This window comes from Letharia lupina, assembly GCF_014066315.1.
Source record: "Letharia lupina isolate WasteWater1 chromosome Unknown contig_3, whole genome shotgun sequence".
Classification (NCBI taxonomy): domain Eukaryota; kingdom Fungi; phylum Ascomycota; class Lecanoromycetes; order Lecanorales; family Parmeliaceae; genus Letharia; species Letharia lupina.
The window spans coordinates 1,445,897-1,468,957 of record NW_023502972.1 but is presented as its reverse complement, the minus strand read 5'-3'; the positions used below and the strand labels follow the sequence as shown (position 1 = coordinate 1,468,957).

At 48.2% G+C, this 23,061-nt stretch overlaps 13 protein-coding genes across 13 annotated transcripts; 8 read left to right on the top strand and 5 right to left on the bottom strand.

The window, feature by feature from the left end:
• Positions 1-2,407: 2,407 nt before the first annotated feature.
• On the top strand, positions 2,408-3,671 carry HO133_007329 (uncharacterized protein; the record flags this gene model as incomplete). Its single annotated transcript, XM_037298220.1, is given in 2 exon segments — positions 2,408-2,999; positions 3,013-3,671. The coding sequence occupies 2 exon segments, from the start codon at positions 2,408-2,410 to the stop codon at positions 3,669-3,671; spliced, it is 1,251 nt and encodes a 416-aa protein (XP_037156855.1).
• A 180-nt stretch (positions 3,672-3,851) lies between these two features.
• On the top strand, positions 3,852-4,486 carry HO133_007328 (uncharacterized protein; the record flags this gene model as incomplete). Its single annotated transcript, XM_037298219.1, has 2 exons — positions 3,852-3,963; positions 4,149-4,486. 2 exons carry the CDS (start codon positions 3,852-3,854, stop codon positions 4,484-4,486), a joined length of 450 nt encoding a protein of 149 aa, XP_037156854.1.
• A 1,032-nt stretch (positions 4,487-5,518) lies between these two features.
• HO133_007327 (uncharacterized protein) lies at positions 5,519-7,062 on the top strand (the record flags this gene model as incomplete). The annotated part of the gene is made up of 5 exons (XM_037298218.1): positions 5,519-5,639; positions 5,728-5,817; positions 5,876-6,030; positions 6,099-6,377; positions 6,436-7,062. The coding sequence occupies 5 exons, from the start codon at positions 5,519-5,521 to the stop codon at positions 7,060-7,062; spliced, it is 1,272 nt and encodes a 423-aa protein (XP_037156853.1).
• A 27-nt stretch (positions 7,063-7,089) lies between these two features.
• HO133_007326 (uncharacterized protein) lies at positions 7,090-7,559 on the bottom strand (the record flags this gene model as incomplete). Its single annotated transcript, XM_037298217.1, has 2 exons — positions 7,090-7,195; positions 7,246-7,559. 2 exons carry the CDS (start codon positions 7,557-7,559, stop codon positions 7,090-7,092), a joined length of 420 nt encoding a protein of 139 aa, XP_037156852.1.
• A 374-nt stretch (positions 7,560-7,933) lies between these two features.
• Positions 7,934-8,528, top strand: HO133_007325 (uncharacterized protein; the record flags this gene model as incomplete). Its single annotated transcript, XM_037298216.1, has 2 exons — positions 7,934-8,473; positions 8,523-8,528. 2 exons carry the CDS (start codon positions 7,934-7,936, stop codon positions 8,526-8,528), a joined length of 546 nt encoding a protein of 181 aa, XP_037156851.1.
• Positions 8,529-8,563: 35 nt separating this feature from the next.
• On the bottom strand, positions 8,564-9,850 carry HO133_007324 (uncharacterized protein; the record flags this gene model as incomplete). The annotated part of the gene is made up of 4 exons (XM_037298215.1): positions 8,564-8,613; positions 8,854-9,339; positions 9,642-9,755; positions 9,817-9,850. The coding sequence occupies 4 exons, from the start codon at positions 9,848-9,850 to the stop codon at positions 8,564-8,566; spliced, it is 684 nt and encodes a 227-aa protein (XP_037156850.1).
• An 89-nt stretch (positions 9,851-9,939) lies between these two features.
• HO133_007323 (uncharacterized protein) lies at positions 9,940-10,926 on the bottom strand (the record flags this gene model as incomplete). Its single annotated transcript, XM_037298214.1, has 1 exon — positions 9,940-10,926. One exon carries the CDS (start codon positions 10,924-10,926, stop codon positions 9,940-9,942), a length of 987 nt encoding a protein of 328 aa, XP_037156849.1.
• A 736-nt stretch (positions 10,927-11,662) lies between these two features.
• Positions 11,663-14,338, top strand: HO133_007322 (uncharacterized protein; the record flags this gene model as incomplete). The annotated part of the gene is made up of 10 exons (XM_037298213.1): positions 11,663-11,763; positions 11,818-11,863; positions 11,927-12,062; positions 12,114-12,327; positions 12,401-12,980; positions 13,043-13,081; positions 13,142-13,210; positions 13,266-13,522; positions 13,571-14,217; positions 14,292-14,338. The coding sequence occupies 10 exons, from the start codon at positions 11,663-11,665 to the stop codon at positions 14,336-14,338; spliced, it is 2,136 nt and encodes a 711-aa protein (XP_037156848.1).
• A 356-nt stretch (positions 14,339-14,694) lies between these two features.
• HO133_007321 (uncharacterized protein) lies at positions 14,695-16,185 on the bottom strand (the record flags this gene model as incomplete). Its single annotated transcript, XM_037298212.1, has 3 exons — positions 14,695-15,679; positions 15,737-16,121; positions 16,176-16,185. The coding sequence occupies 3 exons, from the start codon at positions 16,183-16,185 to the stop codon at positions 14,695-14,697; spliced, it is 1,380 nt and encodes a 459-aa protein (XP_037156847.1).
• Positions 16,186-16,875: 690 nt separating this feature from the next.
• Positions 16,876-18,058, top strand: HO133_007320 (uncharacterized protein; the record flags this gene model as incomplete). Its single annotated transcript, XM_037298211.1, has 7 exons — positions 16,876-16,914; positions 16,987-17,181; positions 17,228-17,388; positions 17,447-17,554; positions 17,664-17,819; positions 17,943-17,987; positions 18,049-18,058. The coding sequence occupies 7 exons, from the start codon at positions 16,876-16,878 to the stop codon at positions 18,056-18,058; spliced, it is 714 nt and encodes a 237-aa protein (XP_037156846.1).
• Positions 18,059-18,547: 489 nt separating this feature from the next.
• On the bottom strand, positions 18,548-20,263 carry HO133_007319 (uncharacterized protein; the record flags this gene model as incomplete). The annotated part of the gene is made up of 3 exons (XM_037298210.1): positions 18,548-19,075; positions 19,144-19,917; positions 19,973-20,263. The coding sequence occupies 3 exons, from the start codon at positions 20,261-20,263 to the stop codon at positions 18,548-18,550; spliced, it is 1,593 nt and encodes a 530-aa protein (XP_037156845.1).
• Positions 20,264-21,089: 826 nt separating this feature from the next.
• HO133_007318 (uncharacterized protein) lies at positions 21,090-22,126 on the top strand (the record flags this gene model as incomplete). The annotated part of the gene is made up of 2 exons (XM_037298209.1): positions 21,090-21,762; positions 21,822-22,126. The coding sequence occupies 2 exons, from the start codon at positions 21,090-21,092 to the stop codon at positions 22,124-22,126; spliced, it is 978 nt and encodes a 325-aa protein (XP_037156844.1).
• A 51-nt stretch (positions 22,127-22,177) lies between these two features.
• On the top strand, positions 22,178-22,900 carry HO133_007317 (uncharacterized protein; the record flags this gene model as incomplete). Its single annotated transcript, XM_037298208.1, has 1 exon — positions 22,178-22,900. The coding sequence occupies one exon, from the start codon at positions 22,178-22,180 to the stop codon at positions 22,898-22,900; it is 723 nt and encodes a 240-aa protein (XP_037156843.1).
• Between the last annotated feature and the right edge of the window lie 161 nt (positions 22,901-23,061).

Below are 23,061 nucleotides of genomic sequence, written 5' to 3'. Positions count from 1 at the left end.
GTTAACTTTTATTATATATCTTAAAACGCTAATTAATCTCGAATTTTCTTATTATTATACTTACTACTATTATTAAAATAAATATATTTTAATTATAGTAATAAAGTTTTATAATAACTTAAATACTTAGTTCTTAATTTTTAAAAAGTCTATTTATTAAAATTAATTTTTTTAATTAATTTTTATAAAGTAATAATAATAATCTTCTTTAAAGCGAGATAATATTACTTCGCTATTAAAGAGATCTATATAAATACTATTAAAAGTATTTTCTATCTTAATTATTAATTTATAGTCTAAAATCTTTTTTTATTTCTTATATATATATAATTTATAAAATTATCTCTTAATATTATCTATAATTTTTATTTTTCTTATTATAATTAATAGTTTAATAATATTATTAAAGTTTAAATAATTTAATATTTAATATTATTTAATAGCTATTATCTTATAATAATTAATCTTCTTAATAATCGCGATTATAGTAATCTTCTTAGCTATTATAATTTTAAATAATATAAATCTTAGCTTATAAAGTATATTTATTAATTCTCTCTTAAAAATAATAATATTATTATTATTATAAATTTTTAAATAATTTCTTTTTTTAATATAAATAAAGTTATTATATTAAAATATATTTAAAAAGAGTAAATTATTAAATAAATTATCGATATAATAGACGTTTATTAATATTAATAGATATTCTTTATTCTCGCTATTCTTATTCTTAATAAGAATCTTTAATAAAGTATTACTTACTATAATAATCTTTAATATTTTATTATTAATAGTTTTAACTAATATAAAATTTTCGAGAGATATTAATTTTTTAATAAAGTAGTATTCGAAGTATATTATATAAAATAAAGCTATATTATTAAAATATTAATTATTATTATATAATATCGTAATAGTCTTAATATAGATCGCTTTTATTATTTTTAATTTTTTAATAAATTCGATAAAGAGTTTACTAGTCTTCTTCTTCTTCTTAAATTTCTTAATAGAATTCTTATTCTTTTTAACTTACTTAGTAAAGATTTAATCGAGATTAAATAGCTAGTAAGTTCTATTATAGCGAAAACTATAGTCGTTATATTTAAGTTTAAAAATAATTTTTTTATTATTATTATAATTCTTATTATTATTTCTTTTATTCTTATTATTTATAAATATAATCTTATTATTAAAGTTATTAATACTAATTAATTTTTAATAATATTCTCTATTAAGAAATTACTCGATAATATAATTAAAATTCGATTTTAATAATCTCTCTCTAGCGTCTTTATTTTAATTATTTAAGATAATTTCTATAAAGAATTTATAAAATAAGAGAAGTTTATAAAGAAAGAATATTATAATCTTCTATATATATTAATAGCTTAACTTAGCGAGTTTTATTTTAATCTTTTTAATTATCTTAATATATTTAATAACTTCTTTATAATTAATTAAGCTTATATAATTAATAATTCTCTATAATATTTTATAAAAGATATATTCTTTAGATTTATATATATCTTTAAATATTTTAATTATATTATATATATTTTAAAAATTTATAATATAAATATAGCTATTAAATTTAAGAGATATATAAATATTATCTTTAATTTAGAAGTTAGCGAACTCTTATTTAGCGTATTTTTTATTCTCTTCTAATTAAATTAATATTTTAGCGAGAATTAGATATATTCTAGCTATTTAATAATAATTATATATTATTTAATATTAGCGATTCTAATTAAATACTCTTTTAAATATAGAGATACTAATTATCGATAAGAGTATAGCGAATTTAAAGATTCTCTTAAATTATAACTATTTAAACTTTATTTTAATCTTCTTAGTTTATAGTTTATATAATTATTATAACTTCTCTAATATAAAAATAATAAATTATTAATCTTACTATTTTTTTATTCTAATTTACTTATTATAATTAAAAATATATATATATATTTTAAAAATTATTTAATATAATTAAAATACTAATATATTATTAATATTAATCGAAAGTTTATAATCTCTTAGCGAGATATAGTAGTAATAATTATAGAAAGCGTATAGATTTAGTAATAAGATTATTAGCTATTATATAGCTAATATAGAGTAAAGCATAACTATCTATAGTTAATTATATGAAAGGAATAATGATAGAATTATATAAAAGGATATAGGAAGGACGCATGTATAGAAGGAACTAGATACGCTGATAGGAAGCGACGTATAAGCTCAAAGCTGACCGACACGACATTGAGTTGTTGACCTTGAAGGTCTTCCTTTGTTGTCGATCAACCCGCGGGTATTCTTGAGCGCGTTGGTGCCCGCCATCGATGGATTTCCACTAGAAAGTGGCAACGCTAACATAGATGAAGACCATAGCAATATCTGGAACATGTTCATGAGGAGAAAGCCCGAAGATGGCTATCTCCTTCCCGGGACAGTCGACGATCTCTGCCGGAAATGCCTCTCGTGGATTGTCAAGTGGCCAGACGAGGGCTTCAGATCCACATCAATCTTCAACACTCTGCAATACGCAGGACGTCTAAGAACGATCAACGACATCCCTCCCGTCGAGGTTCACCCTAGATCGGATTGCACTGAGTTGACTAATGTCATGACCGACGACAGCAGATATGTCATTAGTCCCCAAGACCTCGATAACATCATTTATATGACACCAGGGAGATATCCCGTGCAAGTGACCGTGGGGGAAAAACCGTGTTATGATTTAATCATTCGAGAGACGCTGCTCAATGGCGAACTGTATCAAGCAATCAAAATGACGAAAAATATCGTCCACAGGGTAAACCAATGGCTAGCTAATCCGAGACGAGGTGGCAATGTGGTGAGCAAACTAGTCCGGAGAAGGTCGGACTATCAGCCATTCCTAAACAATTTCAGAGGCACTGGGAGACTCGTGAAGGTACTCGCAATCTTAGACCAGGCGACTTTGGCCATCACATATAAGATGGAGGGGGTGCAAGGTCAGTCGGATAGATGCCGTTCAAAACACGGCCAGAGACATCCGACATTTGCGCGCCTTCATCAGCCATATTGAGCAGCGTGAAGACACGACGCATCATTCCAGTCCGGAGAAGCGCGAATTGAAGCAAAATCTGGATCAAGTGAAAGCCCAGATAAGTCTGGCTGAGCAGAGTCGAACGAGGATCGGCTTGGACCAAGAACTCTCCAGTGAGCCGGTAGCGAAGTGTCTCGATCCCGAAGGGTTGAAGATCAACGATGGTGGTGTCTGGAATGGTTATGAAGCACGGTGTGAGGAGCACAATGGAATCCTACGCGTCGAAGCCATAAAGTCAACCATCGGTGGCGTAGAATGGCTGACGAGGGAAGTCATCGAGCTTTCCCTCGATCAGCAGCGGTCCAAGCTGTTTGTTACGCCTCTGAAAGCGATCCCGGAAGGTCATTGGGATGATGAGGTCCAAGTTGGTGACATTGCGGTACGGCTTGGCCAGTGTGTCGCCATCGGGGAGTGGCACGAGGACAGCTCTGGACCAAACGCGGCTTTCAGCATGATCAATTATTTGAGAATAGTGAGCGTGGAGGAACAGAATCAGAGCCGGTGTGGGAGGAATCGAATACTGGAACGGAACCCCATGCTAAGGTTGTATGCCGCTTCAAGTGAAAGAGGTTCTTGATCGCAAGAATCAAATTGTCCGGGGAGCATAAGAGATTGGAGTCGTTAGTCTCTGATGTGACAAGAACATCATGCAGGTTGCGTAATTCAACTCGACTCGCGCGAACAGAGGCCAAAATCAGCTTGTGGGCATCAAGAAATATCGGGAAACACAGGTCTTCCCGTGTTCGAGCTAATGAAGATGACCCAAGCGAGGCAGGTAAGGGACCTAAGGGACAAGATCTATGGACTGCTGTCACTCGTAAAGAATAAGAATTCGCTCCCGTATCTTCCAACCTACGATATTGACGCGCGTACATTATATCGCGACTTCGCAGTACATGCGATCGTTCAGAGTCAGGAATTACGGTTATTAGAGGTATGCGAAACGAATGAGTCTTCGCTGCTTGGTCAACTTATCCTGGGTTCCGACCTCGTCAGCCAAAGGATTACTTATCGACTCACTCACCTCGGACAGAGACCTTTTTTTGTGCAGCAGGCCCGCTAATCGAGCGAGCGCGACTCAGAGTACAAGGCGATACTGTCCTAGCCTTAGGTGTAGTTGTCGATGGAATCGAAGCTGTTGGCACACAAATAGAATGTTGCGCTCAAGAAACAGGACAGTCGTACGACGATGTCGAGTGGACTCAAATGGGGTTGATCCATACCAAGTTTCGGAAGATGGTCGATAAGAGTACAGCATACGGCTCTTCAGAGGACGTAACAGAAGAAGTGAGATCACATAAAGTCGTCGGCGGACGAGACACGGACTACCGTCGGCGACCCAAGATGCGAGCATATCATGGAGGCTCAGAAACGGATAGTGCAGACAGCTGATGGTCGGCGACTCTGCTTGTCGAGCAAAGGGAGAATTGGGCGGGTGCCCAAGAAACGGAGGGAGGGGGACCTGATTGCTGTGGCGGCAGGCTCGCAAATTCCAATCGTACTACGTTCCCGACGGGTTGAAGAGTATGAGGTCGTTGGGGCATGCTATATCCATGGTATCATGGATAGCGAGGGATTGGACGACGGGCGGGGGAAGATGGAGATGGTGGTTTTATGTTTGGTTGAGAGGTGACGAGAAAACCGTTTCGAGAACCTTACCAGCAACGGAGGAGCTGTGATTCCAGCAGGATTGACTAACTTTTGTTTAATGGACAACAGCTCGGCTATATACTGCTATATATTCTATCTATACATCAAAAGCTTGATACTTGAATTGAGCTCTCGAACATTGGGGAGTTGGATAAAGAAAGATGAAGGATGAGCTTGCTTACCCGGGCTTAGGTGCTGAATCACACCCAGCTCTGGGAGTTGCAAAACTAACTGCACAGTGGCGGAATTTTGAAGTCCATCAACCATTCAAACGTACGCTCATCATTCCGGCTAGGGGGTTGTATAATTATTCAATTAGAGTAGTTTATATAATAAAATGTTATCATTGAAACTTTCGGTTGACAGGGGTTGCCTAGCCAACAAGACTAGTGGGCCTTGGCCATGGTAGATATCAGGCTCTGCATCAGTCATACATAGCCAGTCATCCTTCTACCTCTAGGACGTACATCATTGATTCCTCATATTTCTCTTTCGTTGTTGAGTTATAGAAGCTGGTAGACAATAAGGTATGTTTTGCGATTTTCGTGGGCCCTAAGATTATGAGTTTGTAAGTGCAGTTTATTTTCGAACCCCCGAGACCCAGCTCGCAGCTGAAAGAGGCGGCCCGGGGCGGGCCCCGGCTACCTTAATAAACTGGGGGCAGATTTCTGTCTGCTTTGACTTTCAGTGCTTACAGTGCCAAGAGAACGCGGGTGAGCTGGAATCGCCATCAAGCCAAGAGAGCTCCCTCTTCTCCAAATCATCGCCGGCGCAATGGACCTTTACCACCAGGCCATCGATCTAGCCAGCAACTCCAAGCATACAAGATGGCTTTCGCCCCTCCTTCTCCTTGCGGACGCCGTTTTCTGCGCCCTCATCATCTGGAAAATACCTTGTGAGCTTTGGTCCCCGAGCTCCTGCGCCAACGAGAGAGGAAGCTTTTTTGCCCAGCCCGTAAAGGATGGAGCTGACGCCCAGGATAGACACTGAAATTGACTGGAGAGCCTACATCCAGCAGGTTGAACAGTATCGAAATGGAGAGCGCGACTACACCCTCATTAAAGGCGACACAGGTTGGACACGGAAATGTGCCTCCTATTCCTCTTCTTGGGTGCTAAATCTGGATGCCAGGTCCTTTGGTTTACCCAGCAGCGCATCTATTCATATACAACGCTCTATACCTCATTACGGACAAAGGAGCTGATATTTTAATCGCTCAATGTACATTTGCTGTTGTGTATCTTGGCGCCGTGAGCATGGCTATGGCTTGTTACCGTATGGCTAAGGTATGAGGATTTCGGGCTACGACAGAAAAGCTAGCGATAAACTTTTGGGCCTGTGCTGACCAGTGCAGGCACCGCCGCACATATTTCCCCTCCTCATCCTCTCGAAAAGACTCCACAGCCTGTTTCTCCTGCGACTCTTCAACGATTGCTTTGCTATTCTGGCGCTCTTCACCGCTATATACTTCTACCAAAGAAGAATCTGGACCGTCGGAAGCGTTGTCTATTCGTTCGGCGTCGGTATTAAGATGAGCGTTTTGCTGGCTGCTCCCGCAGTTGGACTCATATTGTTGCAAGCGCTGCCTTTCAACAGGGCAATGAATGCTGCGTTTCTCATGGCACAGATACAGGTAAGTCTTTTTCTTACAATCGCGAATGCCGCGAAACAAGGCTGACGCCGTACAACAGATCACCCTTGCCTTTCCGTTTCTACCAGCCAACGCGAAAGGCTATCTCGCTCGGTCATTCGAGCTCACTCGACAGTTCTTATTCAAATGGACCGTCAATTGGAGATTTGTGGGGGAAGAAAGATTCTTGTCCAGGGAATTTGCTATAACCCTAATTGCTGTCCATCTTGCATTGCTCTCAACTTTCGTTCTGACTCGTTGGACTCGACCGTCTGGCCTTTCAATACCAGCTTTGATATCCACCGCAATCAAGCCTCTTCCGCCTAAAGCCCAGCAATTGATGTCCATCAATGTGTCACCATCCTTCATTATGACATCCATTCTGAACTCTATGGCTATCGGCATGCTGTGCGCACGGTCTCTTCACTACCAATTCTATGCTTATATCGCCTGGTCAACACCGTTTCTGCTCTGGAAAGCTGGCTTGCATCCAATCTTCATATACGCAGTCTGGGGGGCTCAAGAGTGGGGGTGGAACGTGTATCCGAGTACCGACGCAAGCTCGATCATGGTAGTAGGGTGTTTGGTTGTTCAGGTGTTGTCTGTATGGTGGGGCACAAGGGATGACCTTGCTGATGTTGCATCTCCCGCGGATATTGCGGGCGAAGAGAAGGAACATGATGAGTGATGGGTGCTGGAATGCAAAGCAATGGGGTCATTCTCCGCAATCCGACTCCTCAGCTGGTGGCATTTTGCCTGCGGTCGATTCATCCTCCTCGCTGTCGTCGAGATAGGTGGGTTTCTTGACAAATTCTGGAGGCCTCCACTGACGCATTAGCAGTGCACATTGCTCGAACTCGAGGACACCAACCAATATGCCTGCTTCCGCCATTGCTTCTCGTCTCTCACCACGTTGACAATCTCTCCACCAAGCTTGTTCTCTCTGTCATCAAATGCGGAGCTGTCAACCACGACATACCCGCCACGTTTGATCCATATCTGTGAACGGAAGCGAGACGGTAGCTCGACCAACAGTGACTCTTTTCCCGAAGGCAGCTCCACTGAGTACAAGTTGTTGCCCTCTGCCTTCTTGACCAAAGCGATCATATGACCCTGGTCCAAGACCGCTGGTGGAGAGGATGTCTCCGCTGCCGTCGCTAGCAGTTTGCGTTTCGGTCGACCCATTACAGAGATTCGCTTTGTGGTCTCTCTTATGTTATTTCAATGAGGGGAGTGAAGGCTTCGAGCTACCAAGCCGGCCGTGTGGGTAAGGCTGATTTTTGGCTTTCAAGCCGAATAAAGGCCGGCACTTGACGAAAAAGGGAAATGCAATCTTTTCCCACAATATTGAGCAGGTTACCTACCTATCATCCCAATGGATGGGCTTACCTCCTTGGCTGATGACAAGTTTCTTGGGTATTGGAAAATACGTTAACTCTCTCATCATGGTATATACCCTTTTGCATGCCAAGATATAAAGTCTTTCAACAGAATATATATAATTCCTTTTTTGAGAAAGCGTCTCGAATACAAGACTGAACCCTCGACACAGGTCAATTATGGTATCACAAGGAGGATTCGGAGCCCTTATTGATATCGGCTCACGTATTACCGATCCTCCGGCCGCTCTCAAAAAGGATTCTCATGCTCTTCCTGACTTGCCAACCGCGTACGAACTGGACGAGCTGAACAGGACCCCTCGTGATAATGGTCCTCCGCTATCACTTACACCTTCGGGTGGTCAGACTCCAAGAAGTCTCCATGAATTGGAGATGTCCCGCCCACCTACGCCGGAATATCACGATGCCGCCGAAGTCGTGCAAACGTGGACGAACCCGCCAATCAACAAGTGGCGACTCTTGAGTGCTTGTCTGATGAATTTCGGCAACGGTCTGAACGACGCAGCCCCTGGCGCTCTCATTCCCTACATGGAAAAGGACTACAAGATCGGCTATGCGATTGTCTCGCTCATTTTCGTCACGAACGCCGTTGGCTTCATCGCAGCTGCTCCTGTCAACCAACTCCTGCAGGCTCGTTTGGGCCGGGCCAAGACCCTTGTTCTAGCCGAGTCCATCATGGCCGCAGCCTACATCATGCTGGTCTGCAGGCCTCCCTTTCCCGTCGTCGTCGTCTCTTTCCTCTTCCTAGGCCTAGGCATAGCCACAAATCTGGCTCCGAACAACGTCTTCTCAGCCAACCTCGCCAACGCGACGACCGCGCTGGGCTGCTTGCATGGGTCCTACGGCATCGGTGCAACAATCGGTCCACTGATGGCGACGGCGTTGGTCACTCACAACCATCCCTGGTCCACCTTCTACTTCATCTCCCTATCCATCACCATCTTCAACCTCCTCCTCGCCTTCTTCTCCTTCCGCAACTACGAAAAGGACACCCCGCCCCTCAATCCCCTGCACCCCACCCCCTCTAACCCCCACCCCGCGCCCCCCTCCCGCTCCACCCTCCTCAAAGCCGCCCTCACGCACAAAACCACCGTCCTGGGCGCCCTCTTCATCTTCTGCTACCAGGGCGCCGAGGTCAGCATCTCGGGCTGGGTCATCTCCTTCCTCATCTCCTACCGGCACTCCTCCCCCGCCCGCGTCGGCTACGTCACCGCGGGCTTCTGGGCCGGCATCACCCTCGGCCGCTTCCTGCTCTCGCACCCCGCCCACCGCGTCGGCGAGAAGCGCGCCGTCGTCGCCCTGGTCCTCGGCGCCGCGGCCTTCCAGCTGCTCGTCTGGCTCGTGCCCAACGCCGTCGGCGACGCCGTCGCCGTGTCCGTCGTCGGCCTCCTGCTCGGGCCCGTGTACCCCGCCGCGACCGCCGTGTTCGCGTCGTTGATCCCGAAGCGGCTGCAGATGAGCGGGTTGGCGGCCGTGTCGGCGCTGGGCAGTTCCGGCGGCGCGGTGGCGCCGTTGGTGACGGGGGTTCTGGCCCAGGAGGTCGGGACGTGGGTCTTGCATCCGATCTGTATCGGGTTGTTCGCGGGGATGCTGGGGTGTTGGGTGGGATTGCCGAGGATTGTAAAGAGGGAGTGAGGGGGCGGGGGTGGGGTTGGGAAGGGTCTGGGAAAGGTGAATGGAGGAAGGGAGGGCATTTTGGGTCCCTAGGTGGTTTGAATTTGCGGTGGATTGATATGATGGGAATTGGACATATGGGAAGTTTGAAGTATTTTTACGTGGAAATACTAGGCGTTGTGTCACCGCATGGACGGTTGCCCCGTTTTCTTCATTGAAAATGAAAAGCTGCACATCAGGCAAGCTAACATACAAGTGGCGGCCTTAGGACCAGCGTGCTGTGAATCTTGTGAGGTTCCGCAGACCAGTGCCCCCTCTGCAGGTTGATCAAAAATTCTCTTGGTGTAGGTCGACTGCATCTTAGGTTCTGTTGCAGCGTGTTAGCCAGTATTTTACACTTGGGGAACGGTAGATCAGGTAGCTCACACCTTCCCAGTGCCTCGCAAGTCCAGCCGTAATCATTTAAGGGCTCGAGCGGGCAAGCCGCCGTGCGGTGTTAGCCGTTTCGTAGTATGTTTATGACACGAGATCGTAGGGCGATTTTTATTCATTCACATGCCTCCCCACTCAATGCAAAACGTCCTGACTCTGGCCCCGTCATCCGTGCCCCTTTTCGCTGCCTCCCCTGAATCTTTGCCTCCTTCACCCTCCTCCCCCTTTTGCTCAACCCCGCCGACCAGCCATCCCTTCTTCACCCCCGTCCCCAGCCTGCCGCCGCCGACCAGATCCAGGAGATCGATCTCCTCGTCCCAGTCGGCGCTCATGGTCAGGAAGTGGCTGTGGAAGCGTAGCGGGTCGCCGGGATAGACGGAGAATTGGCAGCCGAAGCGTATGCCGGGAGAGAGGAAGTAGCCTAGGCTGTGTAGGTGCTTGAAGAGGGCGTATGAGGACGGATTGACTTTTGGGAGGTCTGGTGAGTCGATGTTGGCAGGTGGAGAAATGAGCGGATAGGATGTCGTTGGTGTGACCGTCCATGGCTTAAATTCGGGTCCAGCAGCTTGGCGTGGTTCTGGAGACGGCGTTACAGTGGTCTCTCGCGTGAGCGGTTCGCCGAACAGAGTTTCTTCCGAGGTGTCCTCTGCCTCTTCTAGAGCTGGGCTGGGGATTGATCGCTGTCCCACAGTCGAGCCGCTTTTGGCCTGTATCCTCTTCAGAGCCTTCTGTGTCCGGCTCTTCTTATTGCTCTCGAAATCTTTCGCTACCCTTGCCCCTTGTTCTCTGAGATCCGCCCTGATCGCTTCTTTCTGCTCGACAACGTTCGATGCTAGGTCCTGCATATGCCAATCCAAATCGTTCACGATATATGCCAAACTTCTCTCCACAAGTAACCTTGCTTCTTCAGGCTGAAGTTCCAAGGGCAGCCCAAGGAAGACATTTTGCTGTGGGATCTGAGGCAGTGTACCGACAAGGACTCCGAGGATATTGTGGTTCTTGCGGAGCCATGTGATGATGTTTATGTCATAGAGGAGGTAGTGCTCTACTTTCTGCGAGACCTGGAACACGGGGAACGGGAGGCTGGGCGCAACTGGCGCAGTCATTGCTCCGTCAAGGAGGGAGCACCGCAGGCTCTAACAATCGTTCGGCTGATTTCAAATGTCAGCGATGTATTTCTGACGAAAATGAATGTAGGCAAATCCAAAGCTGTGGGGAAAGTCATAAGGCTCAACGAGCGTACTTTTACATCAAACAATTATGCGTCAGTGGATTGACAGATTGTATATATTCTTAATCATGTAAACTCACAGAAAGACAGTAAGAGGGGCTTGGCTTACCAGGAAAAGGTTGCTTCACAGTCATGATCGAAGGTTTCTCTCATTGAGTGTGCTCCTGCGAAGTGTGTTTGTGGAGAGCAATCCTCGCCAAGGCGGTGCCAAGGCGCCAGTCCGGATGGAGACTCCTCGGATCAAGATGCTCGCAAGCGGAGACTCTCCCCACTCTCTCCTTATCTTTCGCACTCCTTCCCTTTCCCACCCTATTCCCAGTGGGGTTGACGGTGGAGACTCTCGGCCAGTCAGGATATCGAATGAGAGGGAGACTCTCACTTATCAGGAAATGGCCTCCAATGGCCTCCAATGGCCTCATGCAAGCATGCAGCTTGTTCCTTTTCTGGGAAAGGGAAAAGGGTCTCTGCCGCCGCAATCCTGCCACATGCTTTGAGGTGGGATGACGACTGCCTCCCTTGATTAATGCAGGCACCTTAAATAGAGCCACCTTCTCATATCTTTCTACACTCCACTTGCTGTGCTGGGATATGTTACCACCGAACACGTGCCCATGGCCTCCACAGCTACCACACTTCGTACCCCTGCGCGTCGAACAACGATTACCAAGAAGAAGTTTGCAGTCCCACCTGTGAAGGTCGCATGCCTTGCCTGGTACAAAGTCTAGAGTTGTAGCCTCCAAGCGTCTTGGACCTAATGTTTTGACAGCCGCGCCTCGCGAACCCGTTGTGACGGGAAGAAAGTATGCACAAATGTCGGTATCCTCCCGTTCTCTGTGGACATAGATCTTCCAACATCTAAATGACGCAAATTTTAGTGCTCCACAAGGGGCAGAGAATGCCAGTACACCAAAAGCAAGAGAGGCGGGCCTCGAGCCCCTCGGTCCAAACCATCGCAAAAGCAACCTCAGGTCGAAGATCATGACATGACCTTTAACTGGAATGACGAAGACTGTACGTCATGTACTTTCCATCGCAGTTTATGCTCTTACTCATTGATCATAGTCGTGTTCGATGAAGCACCGTCATTCATCAGTCCTGGAGCGGGGCTCAGCCAGCTGGACTTCTCCCAGGACAGCGATTTTATCTATGACAGCCTCTTCCCTAGCTCGGTTCAATTTGACGGTCAATCGAGTGGCAGCAGTCCGCAATCAAGACCAGAATCTCTTCCGGAGCGAGCCAGTCCTATTGTTAGGGTCTACGGCAGTGATGAAGATCTGTAAGCCCCTCAACTGTCCATCTGTCTGCTGTTCCAGGCGCGTTGCATTCAGCCGTTAACTGACTCGCGACAGTCTCAATGCTTATTACGTTTTCATCCATCCATACTTTCCTGTTTTGCCGCCTCCAGTATCAATCCCAGTGGTAGATCGCCCATCGTCTAGGCCTAGGGACGAACACAGGAAGGGCCACAGAAGCAATGTCAGGAGTGATTTCGAACCGTCATCTCCTATCACTCTTGCAATTTCAACAATCCTGGCTTTGGTCCCGCATCATGATGATGAAGATCCTGCCAATCACGAGTCTGTGCTTTATCGAAGGAAATTTGCCCAGTCTTTTGCAGAATCGACCATGGAGAGTATCGAGATCGAGTCCGAAATATTGGATTCCGATTCCTCACCGTCTCGTGCACTGACCGGGAGCTCGCCTACCGCTCGACGGGGGTCTTTTCATCCAAATGTGCCTGTTGAGATAGAAAGCGTCATTGCACTGCTCATCTTGAGTATTTACGAATACGCCCAGCGGGGAAACATCAGCAAGATGCGTACTCGAGCCGGACAAGCTTTGATCTCAGCCATGGACATGTCTCTTCATTCGCAGGGCGACAACGAGGGTGAATTCGCGGAAGCAAAACGTAGAGCTTGGTGGATGTGTGTAAGTCATGATGGCAAACGGTGATCCACAGAGCTATGCTGATTGCGCTTCGCACTTGTTAGTACACCTGTGCATGCCAGGGTTCTATCGTCAGCAGTACCGTAAGACATCACGAGAGCTGGTCCGGTCCCTCCGCGCTAACTCGTTTTCGCGGACCACAGCCCCCAACAGTTTCAGTTCACGACCCTCGGTTCACAACAAGGTATCCAAGTATCACGTCCGACCCCGATGTAAGGAACATAGATCCAGGTATTCTGGCATCTTTAGCTGACTATTGATATCCAGGCATGGCCATTCTTCTTGTCCGCGCAACAAACCATCCTTGCCGCCACTCAATTCATTCTTGACCAAAACAAGGCTTTAGAGATGAAATCCAACATGTCATACGTGTATGATAAGATGCACGAGCTCAATAGTAGATTGGACCCGTTACTCGCCAGAGCCGATGCATGGTCCACTTACTCATCTGCTATGCCGGTGGACGCGTCCGAGGCCGTTGTTGCATTGGCTCTAAAAAGTATTGCACGCATTAAGTTGAATAGGTAATATGAAAAATAGCCACAGCGTCTCATCTACTGACTGTTGCGCAGTGCAAGAATCAAGCTTAACCGCTATTGCGCCTTTACAGATAAAGCGCTTTTTTCCGAGAAGCATTGCGACCTTAAATCCTCGGGTCAATATTTGAATCCCCGAGGTGGCGAGCACAGCACAATGACACCTGCACCTGCGTGTGGCTGCGGCGACTTGTTCGATAACTCATCTTTCTCATCGATCTCGCGTTCGCCGTCTTCCCCATTATCTTCCCGATCATCTTCAATGAGTTCTCTCGGCTCCATTCCGTCGATCTCGGATGTTCCAGAGTTGAATCTTCCATTCAGCAGCCATCTCGCAGCCAGATACTGCCTAAAGGCTGCACTCAACATAGCTCAATCATTCGAGGCTCTCCCTTACCCGAACCTAACGGGGAATCAGGAGTCTCTGGTTCCGTCCTCTTCGAGCCACAGCGGCAAAGCTCCCCGTACTATGCCGTCATTTGCCTGCTGTGCAATGCAGAGTAGTTATGCAATGCTTATGATCTGTCACAAAATCCGAGCCACAAATGGCGAAGGTTTCATATATCAGCGGAACGAACATCTTGTCAGCAATTTAACCAGTCAGCTCCGAAATGGATTGCAGAAAGTTGTCGGAGCTTTGGACAACTATTCGATGACTTTTGAAGCATTGACCGGAATGCGAGGTTAGTACTATTCACATCATTCAATAGAGTCCAGTCTGCTCTGCATCGAAGTCGCTGATTAACGATTTGGCCAGATCAAGTACGGGCGGCAACCGATGCCGCATTGCCCAGCGTATCATGAAAGTGTCAATATTTCATATTCTATGAAACATTGGTATGATTTTCTTGCCCCACTTATGGAAATTATACTACTACCGTATCTGTTATACTTCCTTGAGGTTGTGCTCGCGTCCATGACACCTTGTCCTGAAAGCCCACATTATCATTGGTACTATCACTGCAATTGAGCGATATGCTACTGTACATTGCGCATTGCAGCCTTCCATGAGTTTGGCCTTTTTTGCTTGATGTTTTAGGTCTTTCCAAAGACACATTCCTTTGGTATCTGTACTTCTACACTAGACCCTTCTTCAAAAGCCGCGAAAAGCTTCGTAGTTCCTAAGCTCCATTCGCCAATAAAAACCCTGGAGACTTGCATCACCACTCTGATTCGACCTCACCGAAGACGCTATCTTTGACTGCAGCCGAACCCGTCCCATTGCTTTCGAGTAGTGGTGGATCTTTGTACACCCAGGAACACTGCTGCTTGAGTCGCTCGGAGATGAGACCGTCTAAAGCTTCGAATTCCAGAAGGAACCCGTCGTGGCCATCCTCGGATCGAATTATTGAGAGAGTCGCATCAGGTAGATACTTGGCCAGCTTGACTTGTTGTTCGGGCTGGAAGAGGTTGTCTGTGTCAACGCTGACGACTAAAGCTTTTGCCGGCACGGCTTTGAGGACCTCAGTGAAAGCTTCTTCTACTTCGTCTGTTTCTTCTCCCCTCACAATTCTGTCGCGCGTAAGGTCGTGCGTATCCATCTTGTTTGTCAAGTTGATGTAGCAGTTGGCATCGAAGCGGCGGATAAATTTGTCTCCTTGATATTTCAGGTAGCCCTGAGCCGAGAAGACCGGAGAGCGAGTGCGGTGTGTACGGGTCTGAGTCCTGTTGCTTGCCTCAATCTGAGCGCGCTTTCTCGACCTAAAGGCGTCACACTTCGGGTTTTGAGAATTACTATTCACACCGTTGCCGCAATGCCCATCAGCCAGATCTTCTTTGGATTTTTGCAGTCCCTTTCTCTTGGCCGGTGATTTTCTTCCAAAGCGTTTGTCGAAGGATACGCCGGAACGGTATGTGAGCAACGCTACCATTCTGGCTGCCGCCAATCCCTTCGTGGGCTGACTACCCATATCATAGTATCCATCCTGGTAGTTTGAATCTGCATAGATACATTGCTTCTGGGCTTCAGCCCAAGAGATGCCCCATGCACTATGGTCTGCTGACGTCGCGATTGGTATAATCGTGTTGACATACCCAACAGGCGTGCACAACGGCCATTCAAGAGCTGACATCCCTCCCATCGAGCCTCCTACCACGGCTGCTACTGACTGGACACCCATGGCATCAAGTACGAGTTTGTGCGCTCTTGTGATCATGTTAGTTGTCACTCGTCAAGTAACGAGCTGGCATCTGGTGGCCTACCGAACATCATCTCTAATAGAAGTCTCCGGAAACTCTGGTCCGTACGGTCTTCCAGTACTTGGGTTGATTGTGAGCGGAGAAGCTGAACCATACGGCGATCCCAGAAGGTTTCCACAAAACACCAAATATCGCGTGTAGTCGAAGGCTTTTCCCGGCCCCAACAACGGACCCCACCAATCTTCTAGATCACTACTTCCGGAGAGTGCATGGCATACGACGAGAACATTGTCGCGCTTCTCGTTGAGGACCCCCCAGGTTTTGTATGCAACTTCACACTTTTCGAGGACATGTCCGGAATCCAGATCTAGTGATGAGATCAATGCGAACACTTGGTCCGATATCAGGTCTACATAGGGGTTTCGCTTCTCGGGAATGTGGTCAAGTTCTGCATAGAACCATTAGAAGGGCAATTTCTGATCAAAGGCGCAGGGGTACTCACGAGCTGTCATTTTTCAAAAGGCAAAGTGACATAGATGGGATAGTGAAGCGTCTAGAACTACGTCGACTATTTTCTCCCACATACCAGGTTTCAGCAATATAATTCTCTCAAGTATAGCTTGCATAATCCTTCAGCACGACATATTGCACAAGGTGAGTCAAAAATCATTGTTCTTGCTATCAGTTCGGGATCTCTCCAAGCTACCCCGGGGTTTGTTGATCGGCAAATGATCTTCGGAAGGGGACATTACCCCACCGACTTTGACGTTCAGGGAACTTCCCCCAGATAACACAGGAGCGAACATTATTAGCATATGCTATAGCTAGTGCTAATTGCCGTCAACCAAGTTCCCCATCTCCACATCTACATGTCACTAAGATACTTTAATCTCCGAGTCCAGGACTGGCATTGGACCTCTTGGAACACCATACTGAGCCCCCACCATCCGCAAACGATCAGATGTCGCGCACCCAAGAGACTGTCAAGGTTGCAGCCGGGCAGGCTGCCCCAGCAGCTTTTGATCTGCCTTAGAGTATGACCAAACTGGCCCACTTTACTGCCGAAGCCGCGAATGCAGGTGCTGATCTGATCGTGTTCCCGTAAGAGTCTAGATCTCTTTTCCCTTGCTTAGCGCGGTGCTGAGCTTATCTGCCGGTACTGACTCTGCACGTAACCCCAGGAAAGGCCTTCTTTCGGCGCTATGCCTTCGGTGCAACCGTCGGCGCACGAGAGCCTCGTGGTGAGTAACCCTGGATCTAGGCTCTTTTGGGGAAAACCAACAAGTGGCACATCTAACATTCGGCATACTCAGGTCGACAGTGGTTTGCCAAAATACTATGATGCCGCTGTCGCCATCCCGTCTCCAGGTTTCGAAACCCTTGCCCGCACGGCTCGGGAAAATCATGTCTTTCTCTCACTCGGCATCATCGAGAAGGAAGGAGGCACGCCCTATTACACGGCTTTTCTCTTAGATAGAGATGTGACGCTCCTGTACGAGTATAGAAAGGTTTTCGGGCGCCGGTTTGGTTCATTTACTGTGGAGATTCTGACAGTCACAGTTGATACCCACGGCGGCTGAACGCCTAATCTGGGGCCGCGGCTCCGGCGACGGACTCATCGTCGCCGATACTGCGATTGGCAAGGTTGGTGGATTAATCTGCTGGGAGAATTACATGCCCACTGCTAGGCTAGCGCTGTGTCACAAAGGCATTGAGTACGTGTCGATCTCAACTCATCCCTCCCACCTGACAGTCCACCAATCAAGTTATCAGAAACTCCGTCGGCCCCAACGCCGACGACCTGCCCTCCTGGATCGCAAAATGCAGCACATCGCGAAAGAAGGCCGCTGTTTCGTCATCGACTCAAATCAATTCTGCAAAGTAAGCTTCTTGCCTACCTCAACCCCTCACACTCTTCACCAACACTCCCAACCCATCAAGTCTCCCTCTTCCCCTCAGACTATCCACCCTTCGCCGCCTCCAATCCCAGCGACCGCAAACCAGACGGCACGGCTTGGACCGCGAATGACGGCGGCTCCCGCGTCATTGGACCGCTGGGAACGTTTCTCGCTGAGCCAGTGTGGGATAATGAGGAGATTGTGTATGCGGAGTTGAGGATGGGTGAGCTGACGGAGGCGAAGATGGAGTATGTATTTGCTGAGTCCATACTGTTGTATCTTCTCTTTGCGACCAATTATTCCACTCTGGAAATATGTCCCAAGGCTCGATGACCCGCCTCGAAGATGCAATACTAACGGCAGGATTGTAGTTTCAGTTTTGATCCGGTGGGGAGTCATTCGAGACCTGGTGTCTTGTAAGTCTCTGAGGCGATCTTATACTAGTGGAGTGTGTGGCTGATCGTCGAGGGGAGTCAGTTGGAACTGAATACTAGTACTGGTACGAGTGTGCCGTTTGACGGCTCGTGAGGGTAGGGAGAAGGGCTTTCTCGGTACAGGGTTTGCATCGTGAGGAATGGGAACTTCGATATGGAAGGCGCTATTTATTAGCAAGCTTGGGAGTAGCTGTCATGGGTGACTCCATACTAGAAGGGAGCTTTCCCGTGAATGGCTCCTTCCCTGTCGTCCCCCGATCTAGCTCATGGCGTGTCCTCTGGGAGAAAGTAGTCTTTTCAGACCCATCTATTGTGTGCTTCATCACACAGGGTCCTAACTTGGAGACGAGTATGTTCCTTCATGGGGATAGGAGCATGTGAACAGTGCTGCGGACGAGTATTGGTCGGGGTCATTATCATCGAGTAGGCAGATGGACGTGTAGCGATGAATGATGCTCTCAATGGTAATCGACAAGTAGGTTCCCTCGGCATAATATATAACTCCTCCCCACCCAAAGAGAAAAGAAAAGCCGGCAGCACTTTCAAGCACTGGTAGCCATAGTCATCTTGGACTCAGCCTGGGTGGCATCCACGGCATCCGTAGGTGCAGCCTCACGCCTCTTATCCGTCCCATCCGCCTCCTCTTTCTTCTCGGTCCCATTCGCATCTCCCTTCTCCTCCGTCCCCTTCACCCCATTCCTCTCGGCCCAACCTTCCGACCCGTCCGTCCCGGGCTTCGGGGCGCTCGTGGCCCACTTGCCCATGAAGCCAGACTTGACGAGACCGGAAGCGGCCTGGAAAGGATCGACGCCTTTCTCGGCCGGTTGCAGCCCGGCGGCGACAAAGGCTTGCTGGAAGTCGAAGATGATGTCCTTGATGTCTTCCAGGCCGAGACTGACACGGATCAGATCGGGCGTGACGCCGCCTTTGATCTTCTCTTCGTCGGGAAGTTGCTGATGCGTGGTGACCCACGGGTGGATGATGAGGGTCTTTGCGTCGCCGACGTTGGCGAGATGGCTGCAGAGTTTCAGGTTGTTGACGACGGCCCTCACTTCATCGATGTTCCCCGCCTGGCCAACGGTCAGCATCACGGTAGATAACGCATCCAAGCGTATCGACAAAGAGCGCGGGTACGTACCACGCCAAAGGTAAGCACGCCGCCAGGGCCGTTCGGCATCGTCGTTCGCGCTCGCTCGTAATCCTTGTGGGACTTCAAGCCCGGGTAGAGCACCCAGCTGACGCACGGATGCGCCTCGAGCCACTCGGCGAAAGCCTGCGAGTTCTCCACGTGGCGTTGGCCCCGGAGCGGCAGGGTCTCCAAGCCTTGGAGGAAGAGCCAGGCGTTGAAAGGGCTCATGCACGGGCCCAGGTCGCGCATGGAGTCCATGCGCAGCTTGGCGGCGAGGGCTTTGTTCCCGTACGTCTCCCAGAACCGCATGCCGTGGTAGCCGTCGGCGGGCTCCGTGAATTCTGGGAATTTGCCGCTGGCGCTCCAGTCGAAGTGGCCTCCGTCGATGACGATACCGCCCATGCTCGTGCCGTGGCCGCCGATCCATTTGGTGCAGCTGTGGGTGACGATGTCGGCGCCTAGCGAGATGGGACGGGAGATGTAGCCGCCCATGCCAAAGGTGTTGTCGATGATCAGAGGGATGCCGGCGTCATGGGCGACTTTTGCAATGGCCGCGACGTCAGGGATGTTGTGCTTTGGGTTGCTGATGGTCTCAATATAGACGGCTCGGGTGTTTTCATCAATCATGTTTTTGATGTCGGTGGGGTCATCGCCTTGGACGAACTTGACGGCGATCTTGAACTTTTTCATGTAGACTCTGAACTGGTTGTACGTGCCGCCGTAGAGCCAGCTGGTGCTGACAAAGTTGTGGCCCGGCTGACAGCAATTGGTGATGGCCATGAACTGGCAAGGATCGATCAGTACGGTTACCAAAATCCTGAGAAGGGGTGAGACTTACTTGAGCAGCATGTCCTGAAGCTGTCGCTACGGCCCCGACACCCCCTTCGAGCATGGCCATTCTGGTCTCGAAAATGGTGTTTGTAGGATTGCCCATGCGCGTGTAGACGTAGCCATCCTTGGACCAGGCGAATTTGCCCGCCCCGTCGGCGGCATCTTCGAAATTGTAGGCACAGGTTTGATAAATAGGAGCAGCTCTTGCACCGTTAATAGGATCTGGCTCTTGACCGCCATGCAATGCGATGGTGTTCCATCCTGGGTTCTCAACGTTCTTTAGCGATCCCGAAACCATTGTGAAGATTGCGTTGTCGTAAAAGAGTCAAACAGCGAGAGTGGTAGACTATAAGGTGAATGCGGGGGAAGCTGCAGCGGCAGCAGTGCCATTATATCAGAGAGGTCGGATGCATATGCATCCATTACGCCGATCTGCAGATTGACGATGTCTCCTACCGTTTCTGTCATGTTGCGTACACTTTTACTGAGAAATTTGAAGTTGAAAAGTCCAAATCCCGAGACTTTGCTTCAATCCCCGAACATCACGTGACCGGCCTCTGGTCTGGACTGGGATCGGCCCCACCCAACTACTGTTGGCCTAGCTTTATCGAGGTGGAAATGTGTATCAGTGGGGGCACGAACATGAAGATATCGGCACTGAAACAAGAGAACATGGTTTGAACTGGAGAGCTAACTTCCGGAATAGTCGCCGTGTTTGCGGGATCACCCCGTAGATTGTTTGACATTTCCTTCGGTATTTGCCCCCCGCATCCGATGTCCTCTCCGATATCAACACGGGAACACTACTGTCCCTTAATCAGTGTTAGATGTTTCCAGGCTGTTGGACTCGGATGATCAGGGTCCCCGTTGTGAAGTGTGGAAAGAGTCATCGGTCGCAGAAGCCGGCCGTTGGTCCTGAAAGCCTCGCCATCGGCTAGCGTTCTGTACATAGAAGTGATCGGCTTTGGTGTTAGTGCAGTCCATCTTGCGCAAGAACGCAGGTTATGAGTGGAATGAGCGCATAAAAATTCCTCTTTTCAGTGCTGGTATCCTCGAGTTTTTTTTTGTGCATTCATCGCAACTCCGACTTCCTCGGACATTTCACCTGTGGCCAGTCTCACTCCATGCTCTCACCAATGAGGAAAACGAACAGTCCGTGGGTGGTGCAGAAGTATGGGGGAACAAGTCTGGGCAAGCTCCTAGATACGATAACCGGAGAAATCATTCCCAGCTCCCTTGAGCATGATAGAGTGGCAATAGTCTGTTCCGCACGATCTGGCACAACCAAGTCCACTGGCACGACCAAGCTACTGCTTGAAGCCATCTCTCATGCCACAGACCCCAGCCTTGGGTCGGGCGAGCGACTTGACAATGCTGTTAGCATTATTCGAGATCAGCACCTGGAAGCTGTGAACTCAGTTGTTGGCGATGGGTCCAGATATGCCGGTGGCAAGCCAGCCCAAGAACTGGAATTGAGTATAATCGACGAGTGTGAACGCCTTCGGACTTTCCTCCATGCTGCGCAAACGGTTGGGGAGCTGTCCCCACGTTCGCAGGACCGTGTACTTGCACTCGGAGAGAAATTGGCGTGTCTCATAACCGCATCGTCGTTGGAACACAGAGGCGTTCGTGCAAAGGTTGTACTGCTGGATGACATTGTCGAGCAAGCGTACCTAAGTGATCCAAATGGGCCAGAAGCTGCGTATGAGGAGCTTGGACCTCACTTCTATGACCGAATTTCGATAAAGATAGGGGAAAAGATACAAGAATGCGGTGATAGGATCCCCATAGTCACTGGTGGGCACAATCAATGTGCTCAGATTCCTAGAATGTCCATCCTTTTAACAACCCCGCAGGATTCTTTGGGGCAATGCCACACTCCCTTCTCCACAGCGTTGGCCGGGGCTATTCAGACTTCTGCGCAGCGATGTGTGCTGTGGGCATCGGCGCTCGTGAAGTCCAGATATGGAAGGAGGTCGATGGGATCTTTACCGCGGATCCTATTAAAGTGCTGTCGGCTAGGCTGCTCGCGACAGTGACTTGCGAAGAAGCAGCAGAGCTGACCTATTTTGGGAGCGAAGTATGTGATCCTGACCTGCTTTCTTCTCCAGTCCTTCCGACCACCTCGAATTGTGGAGATCTTACCGGATTCGCGCTGTGATCTGCGATAATAATTTTAGATCTTCCGATACAGGTTATTCATCCCTTGACAATGGAACACATCCAGAAGGCCAAGATTCCTCTGCGATTGAAGAACGTCAAGGATCCTTCCGGCGCTGGAACCATCATATTCCCTTCCAATCATCTTGCCTCAGATGTTTCCGCAGAACCCAACGAGATTCCAAGTGCAGCTCGGTCAGGGATATCGACGCCCACATCTTCCTTCCTCCTTGCCAACGGTTATCATGGCGATATGCAGCAGCGACGAAGGCCAACCGCAGTGACGGTCAAGGACTCCATTCTTATCATCAACGTGCTCTGCCACCGAAACAACAAGTCTCATGGGTTTCTCGCCGAGGTCTTTAGGCGACTAGATCAGCACAAAGTAGTAGTTGATCTGATCACAACCACAGAAAAATCGATAAGTTTAGCAGTTTCAGCAGCAACGGAAGGGGCAAGGGAGATCAAGAATGCGACTTCCGAGATTGAGAAGCTTGGGACTGTGTCTGTCACGACAGGAATGTCGATCATCTCAGTCGTGGGTCACAAGATGCGTAACACGGTGGGAATAGCTGGGGAAATATTTTCAACGCTCGCTGGGGCAAAAATCAACATTTACCTCATCAGCCAAGGAGCAAGCGAGATCAACATCTCCTTCGTTGTCAAAGAAAGTGACGCGTTGCTTGCCATGAACGCGGTTCATACAAAGGTTCTGCAAATTCCAGCTCATTCGGAGCAGGAGAACAGCTTCTCTAAAGGACCGTGGCTTTATTGAGTGTAGGTAGTAAGCTACGAATACCGCAGTAGGTCTTCTGTCATGGCGTTTCGAGACTTGATTACCCGCTAAGCGACGAGCCAAATGGTATTGAAGAAGGGTTGGGGGAAACAGAGGAGAATGGTAGCGCTGTGAAGTCGGCGCCTTGTCAGAGAATAGAC